This window comes from Hyperoodon ampullatus, assembly GCF_949752795.1.
Source record: "Hyperoodon ampullatus genome assembly, chromosome: 8".
Classification (NCBI taxonomy): Eukaryota; Metazoa; Chordata; class Mammalia; order Artiodactyla; family Ziphiidae; genus Hyperoodon; species Hyperoodon ampullatus.
Window position 1 is genome coordinate 8,012,469 of NC_136921.1, and position 16,133 is coordinate 8,028,601.

General features: G+C 42.0%; 1 protein-coding gene across 1 annotated transcript in view; it reads right to left on the bottom strand.

Annotated features, from left to right (window-relative positions):
* DIS3L2 (DIS3 like 3'-5' exoribonuclease 2) overlaps positions 1–16,133 on the bottom strand; it is a 377,502-nt gene that overhangs the window by 133,878 nt on the left and 227,491 nt on the right. The window contains exon 10 of the mRNA XM_079710102.1: positions 10,004–10,083. Coding sequence (XP_079566228.1) covers positions 10,004–10,083 — 80 coding nt within the window. The remainder of the gene's footprint in view (positions 1–10,003; positions 10,084–16,133) is intronic.

Genomic DNA, 16,133 nt, shown 5'->3' on the forward strand with positions numbered 1-16,133 from the left:
CCACTAATCCGGGAGAGGGAAACAGAAGGTATTTAAGATTTCTAAACATCCTGAATTTTTCTTAAGTTAAAAATGTTTGTGCACTTATTCTCATTTAACTGTATTGTGACCCAAGAACATGATCTGTATGATACCAATGACTTTTTGAAATATGCTTAATGCTTTAATACAAAGTCAACTTTTATATATGTTTTCTCTTGAGAAACACTTGAGAACACTGTGTAATCTTCATTTCTGGGTATTATACTTAGTTATTGGTTATTAGAGCTAGCTTGCTAACCGTGCTGTTCAAATTTTCTGTAGTTTTACTGAATTTCTGGTCTGTTTGAACTATCATTTCCTGGGAAAGGCATATTAAATTAACCCACTATGATGATGAGTTTATCAATCTCATATTTCTGTCAACTGTTGTTTTAATATATATTTTGAAGCTATATCACTTGGTAATATGTTTAGACACTATCTTTTCTGATGAATTGATCCTTCTAATTATCATTTAGAGACTCTCTTTACATTTAGTAATGTTTTCTATCTTAAAAGCTATTGGTCAGACATTATAAAAAATATACTAGCTTTCTTTTGCTTAGTACATTACTGGTATAGCTTTTCCCCCCTTTTTACATTTAATCTTTGCGTCTTCATGTTTTAAGTGTGTGGTTATAAACAGCATATAGCTAGACTTCTCCAGTCTAACAGTCTTTGTTTTTTAACTGCAGAGTTAAATTTGATGTGCTTATTAATTTTTTTTGGTACTTTAATATGTGCTTTTTATATGTCCTGTGCTCTCTACCACTTTGGAAGTTATTTACTGTATTTCTATTATATTTAAAAGATATTTGAGGGCTTCCCTGGTGGCGCAGTGGTTGAGCGTCCGCCTGCCGATGAAGGGGAAATGGGTTCGTGCCCCGGTCTGGGAAGATCCCACATGCCGCGGAGCGGCTAGGCCCGTGAGCCATGGCCGCTGGGCCTGTGCGTCCGGAGCCTGTGCTCCGCAATGGGAGAGGCCACAACAGTGAGAGGCCCACATACCGCAAAAAAAAAAAAAAAAAAAAAAAAAAAAGATATTTGAAACACTTATGGAACATGAACACTATAACATATATGATACAAAATAACACAGAAACTGAATATTAAAAAGTGTATCTTTATATGTTCCCAATTCTGTTACAAAGTTAACAATAACATGCCAAATTTTTTTCAAACATTGATGATTTTTCGAAAAAGACCTTAATTTGACAATTAATAGCACTCTAATACTATAAAAATGAAAACGAGATCTAAGAGCAATGTTTGATATTTTGTTTCTTTTTTTTAAGATTTACATTTTGGCAGGACCAAAAGTGGAAACAGAAACTTTTGTTATTCAAGTAAATGAATTATGTGTTTTACTATGACATGCATAAAAGGCATTACAGAGTTTGGTTATTTGTCTTGTGTGTTTCTTTGGGGAGTAGAGGGAGCTTCTCCTGCTACAATTATAATAGATAATGCCCATATTTTGATTCAGCACTTGTACCCACAATTATGTTCTTGTAGCAGGTCACCTTCTCCCTTCCCCTTATCTCTGAACATTTTGTGAAGCTAATCTTTATAGGTTCAATTTTTTAAACTTTCTCCCTTTTTATTATAAGCACTTAAAGCTAGAAAATTTCCTCTAAGTATTGCTTTAGCTGCATCCTTGCATGTTTCATAACTTTTCTGTATGTTTACTTTTACTAGAACTTTTATCTTTGGCAAATCTTTAAGGCTTTGGTTAAGAGTTCATTCTTCCAGAAAGGATATGCTTATGATTCTGACTGGTTTCTAGAAACATTGTCCTTTTGGTGCCACTTGAAACTAGATACGTGGCTTGGAATGTTATGGGCCATGCAGGTAGTATTAATTCAGGTCCTGAGCAAACTTTCTGGGTCACTAGACATTAGAAGATAGCATTAGCTGCTTTGGCACATACCTCTTTCTTTGGTTATCTGCTCTTGTTTCATTCCTGGCTTCTAAGGGCTGGCAAGACCTTTCTTGCCAGCTCAGCCATACATTTCTAAAAGATGCATCATTTTAAAGAGTTTTATTGAAGAAGAGCTCTTCAGGCTATCCATTCTATGATATTACTGGAAATGTAAGCTCTATGCAAAATATAGTGTATATACACATTTGTGCATTTTTTTCTGAGGAGAGACTGTGACTCTAAAGAGATTAAAACCACTACCATACGTTCTGTTTCAGCCTTATACAAACTAAAATAGCAAGTTCTACCTGATGTTTTGCAGATCTCCAGGCAAGAGGAAATTCTACAGATAACCATTTAAAGTTGATTTCCAGTCTTAAACTATAATTCAGAAAGATATATGCATCCCAGTGTTCACTGCAGCACTATTTACAACAGCCAAGACACGGAAGCCTAAATATCCACAAACAGATGAATAGATAAAGAAGATGTGGTACATATATACAATGGAATATTATTCAGCCATGAAAAAGAATGAAATAATGCCATTTGCAGCAACATGGATGGACCTAGAGAGAGATTATCATACTAAGTGAAGTAAGCCAGACAGAGAAAGACAAATATCATATGATATCACTTATATGTGGAACCTAAAAAAAAAAAGATACAAATGCACTTATTTACAAAACAGAAATAGACCCACAGACAAAGAAAACAAACTTATGGTTACCAAAGGGGAAAGGAGGGGGAGGGATAAATTAGGAAGTTGGTAGTAACACACACATACTACTATATATAAAATAGATAACCAACAGGGACCTGTACTCAATATTTTGTAATAACCTATAAGGGAAAATAATCTGAAAAAGAATACACATACATACACACACACATGCACGCACGCGCACACACACTCATGTATAACTGAATCACTGTGCTGCACACCTAAAACTAATATGACATTATAAATCAACTATACTTCAATAAAATAAAATTAAATGAAATTTTTTTAAAAGTTGATTTCCATTCTCAAAATGTCACCTGATTTCTACATTCTGGAATTACCTTGGCATTACCTCCCTATACCAACCTAACCTCCAAACACTTCCAACAGAGGGTATAAAAAACAACTTTTTCAATTTCCAATGTCTCAACATGCTATTAATTAAGATCTATCTGCTAACAAAGGAATACTTGGATTTTTGTAATACCAACTTTCTATTTCTCCAAACTAACAGATGACCGTATTGCCATCGAAGATGTACTTGGCTGTTAAAAAGCCTTTTCTTAACTAGCAAGACTGTTTGCCAAAATAATTAAGGGAAGAAAAGTTCCGGCTTTTGCATCATAAATTGTTTTTTTGTTGTTGTTGTTGTTATTGTCCCTCACTATCATGTTAAGGTTCATTCAATAAGTAAATTTTATCAGAAAATTAACACTCACTGAATTTGGAAATGGCAATGATACAGACAGGAGGGAGACGGATAAAAATGACAAATAAAACCAATAAACAACTTGCCGTGGAAGCCTGTAGGTATGCAGTGAGAAGAGTACTGCAGGCTATAGAAGAGACTCATGAAAGAAAATAATGGGGAAGAAGTGAGCCTCAGATATGCCAACTCACAGAGCTGCAGGACCAGATGTCATGATCATAATATATAATTCAGTTATCTTACAGTATCACTGAGACATGAGGAGATGGACTGAAAACCATGACTGTGATGAGGGAAAGGTACACCTAATTCTAAAGAAACAGACATTGTAGGAGGGCATGTGGTGTAAGCTTATAGGTCAGCATAAAAGCCCATAAACAACCCAAAAACTTAAGGGTCGAAGCATGGTGGAAATAAAAAGGCCAAGGTAAGAAACAGAAAAAGGAGTGAAACGCTGAAAGTTTGTAACAAGATGCCTGGTTAGACCGATTAGATCAAGCGATTTTCAAATGCAGGGTACCATGCATGACACTCAGGATATAGAGATGTCCAAGGACTGCTCTGCTTTTAGGAAAAAAGCAAAAAGGTGAATTAAATCCACAAGCAATGATATTTACTGTTGCATTAGACACATGAAGAAAATATGCTGATAGGATAGGAACAGTTCATTCTGCCAGGAGGAAAGGAAAGCTCCGCAGAGGTTTCATCTTGCTGTTGAACGAAATTCTGACACCGAAGTAGGAAGGGAGGCCAGGCATTCTAACTGGAGGGCAAAGGGCAGGCAGAGGCTGGGAGGCAGGGTAGAGTGAAGTGGATATACAAAGCCTAGAGTGGCCAGACACCATTAGGGGCGTGCGCGGCGTGTGTGTGTGTGTGTGCGCACGCGCGTGCATGCGTGTGTCTGTGTGTTGGGGGAAGTGGCATTGGGAGGTGGGGAAGATGGAAGAGGGGGCTGGGGAACTACTCTTAAAGGACTTTGATAACAAAGCTCTGCTAAAAAATGTGGACCATTCTGTAGGTACGAGAAGATTTTCAAGCAGAAAAGTGACATGATCTGGTCTTTGTGTGTACATAAAAGAAAACTGTGCTTCCCTGGTGGCGCGGTGGTTGAGAGCCCGCCTGCCGATGCAGGGGACACGGGTTCGTGCCCCGGTCCGGGAAGATCCCACGTGCCGCGGCGCGGCTGGGCCCGTGAGCCATGGCCGCTGAGCCTGCGCGTCCGGAGCCTGTGCTCCGCAACGGGAGAGGCCACAACGGTGAGAGGCCCGCGTACCGCAAAAAAAAAAAAAAAAAAAAAAAGCAAGTAGAGCCCCCTAAGTCCAAAGAAGAGAAGATGAAAAGCCAAACACTGCACACATGTTTGCTGAATTGAAGTCAGGGACAACCTGTGTCACTGAACTTTCTGAAGCCACATAGCAGAGGGAGTAAGAAATAAACGGGAAGCAGGAAAGTAGTCACAGCAAGTAGACTGCTCTTCAAGGTGTCCTGATGGACAAAGGAAGGTGTGAACATTCCTGAGGCTGTAGGGGGCTGAGGAAGGTCTTACAGGATGGAGACTTCAGTTTGTGAGAGGAGGAAGCCAAACCAAAGGGAAACATAAAGGGGCTGGGGTGAATGCCCGGTGGGGTAAGATCTTTCCAGGGGTGAGAACAGAGCCCAGGAAGAGGGTTTGGCCTGGCTGCTGCGACTTGCTGGAACCCTGTACTCATATTATGCTCCAGGACAGCCACCCATGCTCTCTTCCTTCCCAGTAGCAGATCCAGAGCCTTCATCTCTGCTTTTTGCTCATTAAAATTACTACCGTCCGTTCTATTGCTCAGGTTCTCCAGCCTAAGCCAGGGGAGCACAGTCTTTCCAGCTCCTACTTCCTCACTGCCTCCAAAGATGATCACTCGTGACAAGAACTCTCAGCAGGTGACACGTATAACCATACGGGGAAGTCCAGAGTTTAGGAAATCTATGAAATTCTTTCAGACTTTCTCCTAGTCTCTTGTTCCTATTTCCTAAGTGAGAAGGGCTCCCAGGAACAGAGTTGCCTAGTCCATCCTCCTCAGGGAAGGGAAAGGGAAAGCCAGACAAGAGGCAAACCAGCAGGAAGTCTGGCGCCCCCTACAGCACTGCAGGTAGTGTGCATTCCTGAGGTCCCTCAGGCTGGATGATGACCTGAGCACTTTCTCATACCTGGACAGTAGGACAGATCCCTCTTTCTTTGAGTCAGATGGCTGCCCTCTATGGGGGTGGGAAAGACGAGCAGGTGGCTGAGCACAGGGGTGCGCTCCTTGGGTGGGATTTTCGTGGTTCAGAGGTGAAGGCAGCAAGGAGGAGAGACGGGTAAGAGGGATACGACTCTGGGTATCCAGCCCAGGCAATCCATCAAGACTTCTGCTAAGTTATCGTTAAGGTGTAAATTCCAATTTCCAAAAAGCCTCAAGGATGAATGGATTTGTTTATTTATTCTTAATTCATTCGTCCATTCACTCATTTTCCCCCAGTGGTTTTCAGTGTACTCACAGAGCTGTCTAACTCTGAGCTAGTAATTTCAGAACATTTCATCCCCCCCCCAAAGAAACCCCAAACCCATTAGCAGCCAGTGCCCACTCCCCCTTTCTCCAATCCTTCATTTCTAAGGTCTGGCTAGGAGAACCCTGCCATGTTCAATGGCCGAGCACTCATTACAGAACAAAACATTAGAGAAACAAGACGCCAGAGAAGCAGGGAACATCAATTTCCTGTAGGATCTGTTGGGAGCCTGAATCAACTACAAGCTGAATAAAGGTCCTGACTTGTCTGACTGATAATTTCCTCTCTCAGAGACTAGAACAAAGCAATAATGCAGGCTTAATTGAACAGAACAGGTGGCTGGAAGTGGCTGGGAGAGAGTCACCATGCCCTGGCAGCCAGGGAGGAGAAGTCTGGATACAGGCAGCCATTTACCTCAGAGCTCATAAAGGCAGAAGTAACGCCGTGACATGGGAAATGGGCTCAAACTTAATAAGCTACAGGACACAGAAAAATATACAGGATGCTTAACTGAGAAGCTGTAATTCAGATATACATGACAGCCATTATCTAGTACCTGAGGAGTTGTCACATGAGAGATGAGACTTATTCTATAGGCTCCCAAGGGGCATACATGGGACCAACGAGTGGAAAATTCCAGGAAGACAGTGGTATTTCAGATCATTGCAGGGAAGGATTTCCTGAGAGTCACGCAATCTTAAGGCCAAATGGGCTTCCTGTAAGGCGGAGAGTTAAAGTGCAACCTGGATATTCAGTAAGTAGATGCTGTAGAGGTAATCTGAAAACCAGAGAGTGACGTGACAACTGTGGCACTCCCACACTTGAGCGGTGAGGTCAACTGTGGGGTGTGTTGCAAAGGTCTGTTACAGTAATCAAACACTGGAGCGTGTGATTTACTGTCTTTAGGGTCTGGGTTATCATTATAACCAGTCTTACTCACTTGCATTATGAAATATCTTCTTGAGCTAAAGTGAAAGACTCCATGTTAATGTTAGCGGGCTGGTTAATGCTCATGGGAATGTTGCCCTCAAGTGTGTTTATAGGCTGTAAGAGGTGAAAAATTACTGGGCTAGATGAGTGGTAGAATCTCTTCCAAAGCTGAGATTCCTCAAGGGTAGAGGGCACCCCCTCCTCAGCCTTCCAACCTAAACATGACCTACTGGGGAGCAGGTGTCGCTGTGTTTCTGCAGAATTCACCTGCAGACTGTAATGTCTAAATCTCGCACCTATAGGAGATACTGGTAAGAAGTCCTGGGGGTTCATCTGAACTCTACAGAAAAGGAGAGTAAGAACTAAATAAGTTACTTCTGTCTGTGCGTTTTATCTTCACAGAAGAGTCATTCAGATGATTTCAATGGGACCAAAGGAAAGTTTAACCTTTATACTTTCTTTAAATAAAAATGGTTATAGATGACGTAAATATGCCCAGAAAACATTATTTGCTTTTTGAAGCATTAAACTTTTTTTCCTCTAAGCAAGAACTGCCATGAACTGGTAACTACCAGAACCTGAACTCAGCCAGCCTTACCCCAATCCAAACTGGAACTGACTTTCACTTTTCATCTCCCTGGATAAATGGCCTTGGCAGAAACAGCTGTCACAAAGGCCAACTGTAGAAGTGCCACCATAAAAACGCTTGACTGCCCAACTCAGGCCTTTGCAGACTCTTCCCCGACTCCTCTGCCATGTCCCTTTTCTGCTGCTCTGCCAAATGACCAGATGTTAATTACTCCCCTGGAATGCAAGAATAACTAAGCAGATGGAAGGTATCTGATCACTTGGTGCAGCGGCTACTGGGCAGCCTGTGATTTCTGGCACCTCATAATTTTTTTTTATTACAAAATTTGTTCATTATAAAGCTATTACTACCACATTATAAAAATTTGGAAACTAGGGAAAAGAGAAAAATCACTTATGAACCCATCATCCTAATAAAATCACTGTTTGCATTTTGCTGAGCTATCTACTCTTCTTCATGGCTCTCTGTATATGAGTAGATGGACTGCACACATTTAGCCTCCTCTGTAGAGCATCTGCAGCAGCTTATATAAACACATATCATCACACAGACAGCTCCATGCAGACATGCTCTCTCCGAAACCAGCTGGTCCTCCTGATTTCCTGATCTCTAACTTGTAGATTGCATCTCCTCGCCATCCAGCTTGAAACTTTTGCCCTGTCTTGGATTCCCCTCCCTCAACTCCAAATCCATTTCCATGATTCTTTTCTGTCATTACCCCCTTTTCACAGCTGTCCTCCCCACCCCCATTAATAAGAACGCCACCACCTCCAGTCCAGTTTCTTCTACCTACATCTCTAAACAATTATAACGTTTCTCTGACTCATTTCTCTGCCTCTACTTCCTCTCCTTTTCCTTCATCTTGCACTGCTAAATGATTTCCCGCATTATGAATGCTTTCCCTGAACAGCAGATCGAAAACAATTGGTTTTCGACTGTCTGGCAAAGCATATTCTTTAGTTGGAAATTTAGAAACATGTACAGCTTGTCCCCAGTCAATCCTTCCCGCTCCACCTTTTCCCTACACGAAGCCTCTGCTGGTAACCTGGTACCCTAGACATGACACGTAGCGTGCGGGGTGAGTGGGGCAAGACACGTGCCTGTTCCCTGGTGTCCCTGCAAGGGGAATATCATGTGAGCCGGCTGAGATGGGGTAACAGGGATTAGGCCTACCCTTCTACCATTAACAACTATAGACGTGGCCAAAATAAATGAAGCAACTGTTTCCAAGCATTAGGCTACAAATAGAGCAGGGCTCTGAAGCTGGAGAGAAAGGAAATACAGGAAGTGAGGTCCAGTGTCACCTGGCTTTCTGCCGGGGGGCGGGGGGCACTTTTCAACTGGGGCTCAGGGAAGTGGATGTGAGAGTGATATGCCCAAGCTTTTCCATGCAGCAAAGATTGCTCAGGATATAAGAAACCAACGTAGTATTTGCTTTTTTAAGTAGGCTGCTTAAACTTTAGATTTTAAAAATATATAATTCCTCTGAAATTTCCATGGGAACTTTTCTCTCTTTATGCTTTATCTTCCTTTCAATTTTCTTTAGTTGAAAACACTGAGCACCATTGCCCACAGTTTCAAGGAAGACTCACTAAAAGAAGATGAAAGCATTTCTGGGCAGTGAGGTTTTCTGTCTCTCAGCTTTGTATCTGCTGAACCTCACTGTCTTTTATGGAGAAGAGACAACACGCTGAGCCCATGAAGTTTTGCATTAATGGAATATGTGAACATCTCTGCAGTGTTTGCCAAGACCAGGCCACTGGGCCACCAACACTGTGCAGGAGATTGAAGCCGCAAGACTGCATACCATCATGGGCAAGCCATCAAAGGCCACGTTAGTGCCAAAGCCATATCGGAGAATAACTAAAGCCACAGCAGTCACCAGACCCCACCCCAGTGAGGGGCAGGAGGCAGCTCCAGACTCTAAGCGGCTCATCTGGAGGGGCATTAGAAGGGCAAGGCTAGGGTTTGCTCTTTTCACACCTCACACATTTCCCCCTCCCCCTATGATAGTTTTCAAAGACCAGTGGCATCAAATCCCACTTTTTCCTTGCTGGCTCCATCCCAAAAGAATGTTTCAGGAGCCTCTAACAGCTGCCTTCCACAACGTGCTGGACAGATGAAGACCTACGCGGGGCAGGGCAAGCTCCTCCAGCTCAGGCCTTGAGGGGCTTCCTCAGGGGAGGGGTTCCTGCCGCCTCTGCTGAGCACGTCTTTGGACAGCACCCCTTGAATCACCCCAGTGTGTCATTCAATTCAGGTAAAAAAAACTCTGTGCTTCTCCTTAAGTGGAGCTTAGGGGCCTTCTTTAACACATTACACCCTCACTGGAGCCTCCTGCAGGGCCAGGCCTGAAATTAGTTCTTCTGCCCTCACTGCTGTCCCTCCTGAGGCCTGAGAAGGGTCCTAGCAAGAGGACATTTCTTATTCTCACTCTCACTGAAGTCAGTCAGGAGCACAACCTCTAGGTCACATGCTGTGTAGGCTCAGGGGCCTACGGCAAGTTCAGGGAGTACCCGGCAGCCAGGCTGGCCACACAGGGGTGCATGCGGCCTGCCACCTAGAGGGGGAGAGAAGCTTCCATCCTACCATCAGCGATGGGCTTGCAGGAGAGGGCGTCATCGAGGTCTCGGGCAGTTGATGGGTCGATGGTGAAGACACAGTCTTTTCTAGGGAAGATTGAAGACATAATTAGCAAGGCCACAAATAACAGAAACTTTACCCCACTGTAGTACAGCTGTAAAGAACAGCTCTTTTGCAAATGTATAAACGGTAGACAAAGCGGGGAGTAACTTCTCTCTTATCTCTCTAACAGGGAATCTTTAATAAAATGTAAACTGGGGGAAGATAACAAGGCTCCATACTGTCTCTGAGTGTCTTTCTCTTTCTCTCTGCTGACTGGCCCCTACTTCTCCTTGATCCTGAGTTAGAACAGGTGTGAGCAGGTGGAAGTGAGGCGGCTTCCATGAATGAGGCTTCCCAAGAAGTCACCTGACAAGAGGGGCAAGTCCCTTTGGCAAAATACTCTCCAACAGTCACTTCTTTCTTTTGCCTCCCTCTTCCTCAGTGGCTGATGGGAACCTGTCCTTCAAGGATTATATGAGGATGATTTACTGCTTCTCCTATCTTGCAAAAGTGGGGTGTGCCAAAGAATAAACCATCTGGGGCTTCCCTGGTGGCGCAGTGGTTGAGAGTCCGCCTGCCGATGCAGGGGACACGGGTTCATGCCCCGGTCCGGGAAGATCCCACATGCCGTGGAGCAGCTGGGCCCGTGAGCCATGGCCGCTGGGCCTGCGCTCCGCAACGGGAGAGGCCACAACAGTGAGAGGCCCACGTACAGCAAAAAACAAAACAAAACAAAACAATAAACCATCTGGCTTGTGACACAGGGGGATGGGACTCAAGAATAGGTTCTGCAGAAAACTTTGGGCCCATACAGTTAGCCATGATGCAATTCTACTTGGCAATGGCCCTAATCACAGTTTATTTCCATGAAAGAATCATACACTTCATCCAAGCTCACATAATTAAGTACACCCTATGCCTATTTATCTCCACACAGTATCCTTATGCACATCTCATTCTTAATCTGTGAAGCCCCTGGACATTCTCATTTTGCTTTAGAATTTCCCAAATAACATGACCCACCCAACCTACCCATTCACACCATATAAATACCTAAGATTTGGGCAGTCGGTCCTAAGTTCTCCACGCCTCCTGCCCTGTCTCCCGGGGCACTGGCCCAGATGTCAGGGTGTTTAGCAGGAACCACCCTCCCTCCCCCACACACAGGCTCTCTAGTCAGCACTCCTGCCTCCACTGCACTCTCCTCAAGTTCTCCCTCCGTTCCCTCCAGTACTATCAGCCCCACTGCTGCCATCCCCGGTCCCCTCCCGCCTCATCAACACTGATGATGGTGGACATCCTGGCAGTCACCACAATTAGTTGGCTTTGTTCTTAAAGTCTTATTTCCTATGTTGCTCTTCTGCTCAAAACCTCCCCAAAGCCCTCACAGGCTGCCAAGCAGCTCTGGGTGCAGGGCTTCAAACCTCTCGGGGCCTTCCTTTACCTGCCCCCTTACTGCTCAGTTGCCAGATTCCTGATAACCCTTCACCAGCCCTCTCTGATCCCCCACACTGATCATCTCACCACCATAATACCCTGATTCTAAGACAGTATTAATTCTAGGACACACTATCAATTCAATAATAGCTTTTGGGGGAAATAAAAACCCCGACCACGTTAAATATGTACATTGGTTTTAAAGTACTTCAGGATTTCAGAAATGTCAAGATGTCTTTTTAAAAAAGACTCTTAAATGGTAAGTGGATAAATGGATAACCAAACTATGGTACATCTACACCATGGAATACCACTGAGCAACAAAAAGAAACAAATTACTATACACACAACAACTTGGATGAATCTCAAAGGTATTATGTCAAGGAAGCCACTCTCACAAGCTTACATAGTCTATGATTCCATTTATACGACATTCTCAAAAAGACAAAATTATATAACAGAGACATAAGTGATTTTCAGGGCTTGGGGAAGGTGGGATTTAAAAGGGGTGCTTGTTCTGAGGGAATGGAGCTTTTCTGTATCTTGATTGTGGTGGTGGCTACATGAACCTATATGTGTCAACATTCATAGAACTGTACAACAAATAAAGGTCAATTTTACTGTTTATTAATTTAAATTTTTTTAAATTTTAAATGTGATTTCTGAATCAAGGAAAGTAAAAAAAATTGTTAATAGAATTGATTGATGGGTAGTAGAATTATGGATTAATATTTTTCCTTTATACTTGTCCATATTTTTCAAATTCGCACTATGATTAAGTATTACTATTATAAGTGGAAAAAATTAACACTGTATAAAATCTCCTCCAATCAAAAAATAACCAGATACATAATATCTCTGCTTATAAGGATATTCAACAATCTTATAACTCCTATTGCTTAATTTAGTTAATAGCTTTAAAATGATGAATCTGGTAAAACTCTATACTCACTGGTACACTAAGAAAAGGGGACAGGGAAAGGTGGGTGCCACTCAGGTGCAGGGACAAGATCACTTAGAGTACAGTCCCAGGAAGAGTGCTTCATCAGAAGATTCACTCTTCTCACTAAACATCTCAAGAATAGGCACATACAGTGTGGGGAACATAAATGCTGAGGTCTCAGGAGATAAAGAAATAATTTGTTTCACTATGTAAAAGAAACTGTAATTACACAAGAGTGCCAGAGGAAAAGAGAAACACCGCCGTCCCCGGGAAAGCAAACTCTTGGAGGGCTTTGTGTTACAGTGCTATGAACAGAGGTTGCAACTCACAAATGTTTGTTAAATGAATGAATGCATGCATGCGGACAGGAAGAGACAAGGAAGTGAAATTAATCCTGATACCACGGTAATGGGCTCTAAATTGGTGAGGATCTTGAACTTGATTCACAAGGTAAAGAAGGAACTGTCTGCTTCGTGTTCCTTTTTGTATCCCCTGTAAAAGCCAGCAAAATGCACTGTATATCCTGAGTACTCAATAAATACCTGTTGAACTGAAACTGAAATGTTAGACTTGGTGGTGGGAAAGTTTGGGTTCTCCATCAACCATCATAATGACAACATAAGAAACTGAAAGAACGTTCCTCAAGTTAAATGAAAAAATACTCTTAGCTTGATGGGGGCCACAGTTTACTGGTTTACTTGGAGAGTTGACTGGGAAGTTATATTTTCTTAAAATCAAACGTCTCTGGGTGTTTTGAGACTTTTATTTCTATGAATGAATAATAATGCCCATTAAAACACTTCCAGCCTCAAATCAATTCAGCCATGTGTGACACAGTAAAACTTTAAGGCTCCAACTATTAGTTTGCAAATGTCATTTCTGAGAGGGCCCACACATCATTTCTGAGAAAAACCTTAGACTAGCCTGTGAGCACTCAAACCAATCCTCTACTACACTTTTTAAAGAAAATCTGCTCTTAAGCCAGAAAAATAAAAGTCTAAATTAAAACAACTCTGGACATAAATCACAGCAAGATCTTTTTTGACCCACCTCCTAGAGTAATGGAAACAAAAACAAAAATAAACAAATGGGACCTAATGAAACTTAAAAGCTTTTGCATGGCAAAGGAAACTATAAACAAAACGAAAAGACAACCCTCAGAATGGGAGAAAATATTTGCAAACGAATCAACAAAGGATTAATCTCCAAAATATATGAACAGCTCATGCAGCTCAACACTAAAAAAAAAAAAACCCAATCAAAAAATAGGCAGAAGACCTAAATAGACATTTCTCCAAAGAAGACATACAGATGGCCAAGAAGCAAATGAAAAGCTGCTCAACATCACTAATTATTAGAGAAATGCAAATCAAAACTACAATAAGGTATCACCTCACACCAGTCAGAATGGGCATCATCAGAAAATCTACAAACAACGAATGCTGGAGAGGGTGTGGAGAAAAGGGAACCCTCTTGCTCTGTTGGTGGGAAGGTAAATTGATACAGGCACTACGGAGAACAATATGGAGGTTCCTTAAAAAACTAAAAATAGAACTACCATATGACCCAGCAATCCCACTATTGGGCATATACCCTGAGAAAACCATAATTCAAAAAGACACATGCACCCCAATGTTCACTGCAGCACTATTTACAATAGCCAGGTCATGGAAGCAACCTAAATGCCCATTGAAAGATGAACGGATAAAGAAGATGTGGTACATATATACAATGGAATATTACTCAGCAAGGAATGAAACTGGGTCATTTGTAGAGACATGGATGGACCCAGAGACTGCCATACAGAATGAAGTAAGTCAGAAAGAGAAAAACAAATATCGTATATTAACGCATATATGTGGAATCTAGAAAAATGGTACAGATGAACTGGTTTGCAAGGCAGAAATAGAGACACAGATGTAGAGAATGTATGGACACCAAGGCGGGAGAGGCAGTGGGGGGGATGAATTGGGAGATTGGGACTGACATATACACACTAATATGTATAAAACAGATAACTAATAAGAACCTGCTGTATAAAAATAAATAAATTTTTTTAATTAAAAAAAATTAACCACCACACACAAAAACTAATATAAAAATAAAACAACTCTGAGGAATGGTACTCAGGAAAACTTGCTGGAAGACATACCATCCAAACATTATTTTTGATCAGGGGTCAGCAAACTACAGCTCACAGACCACATTGGGCCTGCTACCTGTTTCTGAATGGTCTGCAAGCTAAGAATGGTTTTTGTCTTTTTAAATGATTGAAAATAATAAGAAGAAAAATATTATTTCATGACACGTGAAAATTATATGAAATTCAAATTTCAGTATACATAAATGAAGCTTTATTGGAATACACTCATGCTTTTTGGATACAATGGCAGAGCTGAGTAGAGTAGTTCTGACAGGGACTGTATGCTAAAATATCTATCTGACCCTTAGGAGAAAGTTTGCTGATCCCTGTTTTAGATCAGTGTTTCCCAGTAAGTGTTTTAATTTTTTTTAAAAGGTCTTGTGATTAAATCAGTTTGGTAAATGCTGAGCCGATTTTTTTCTTTTTTTTTTAAATTAATTAATTTTATTTATTTTATTTTTGGCTGTGTTGGGTCTTCGTTGCTGCGTGCGGGCTTTCTCTAGTTGCAGCAAGTGGGGACTACTCTTTGTTGTGGTGCATGGGCTTCTCATTGCAGTGGCTTCTCTTGTTGCAAAGCATGGGCTCTAGGCAAGCAGGCTTCAATAGTTGTGGCACACAGGCTCAGGAGTTGTGGCTTGCGGGCTCTAGAGAGCAGGGTCAGTAGTTGTGGCGCACGGCCTTAGTTGCTCTGCAGCATGTGGGATCTTCCCAGACCAGGGCTCGAACCCGTGTTCCCTGCATTGGCAAGTGGATTCTTAACCTCTGCACCACCAGGGAAGTCCCAATTTTTTAATAGTAGGACTTCTCAGAGCCTTCAGTATGCTGGTTTTGCACAGTCCTTGCCAGACCCATTTGATCTTGGCACTTTATTTGTGGCACAGAATCTCCTAGACACCTTTGAAAGGTGATAAACTACACTGAAACACCCTGCACAGGCCTCCCGTGGAGTCCTTCTCACATGGGGCCTTACCACCAAGCCCACCCCATGGAATACCGCAAGAAGTCAAACAAGTGTCTATGCTATTAGCTGCAGGGAAGCTGATGAGGGCCTTGCTCATTTGCTCACTCAGTGCCCCTTTCATGAGCACTTCAGGAGCAAGTTTATGCAGTGCAAGGACTCACCCTTCTCTTGAGCAGATGGTGTGCTTGTACCTTACACACATGTGAATTTTATCCTTTTAAGTTTCCTTCTTTGCTTTGCCTGCTAGGAAACTCAGAAAAACATGTGTGATCTGTTTCCAGAGGATCTTATTTGTAGTTTGAACTTTGTGAACTAACCTTTATCCTGGGTGTACCTAATTTTCCTATTCATATAATCCTTTTGCCCTGTAGCCGAATTTAAAAATTATTCATTGCATTATATGTATATCTGCAAGTTGCCTTAAATCATTAAAAAAAAAAAAGGGTACAAAAACATACACACATATATTGAGGAGTTACATTTCAGAATCATGTGTTGAGGGGATGCTGGAAGAAAGAGAGACATTCAGTATAGGCTACTAGGAGAACTAACTTCTAGACAGAGTAAAACTTGGAGAGTTCCCAGCAAGTATTTGTACTGTAGCAGTGGA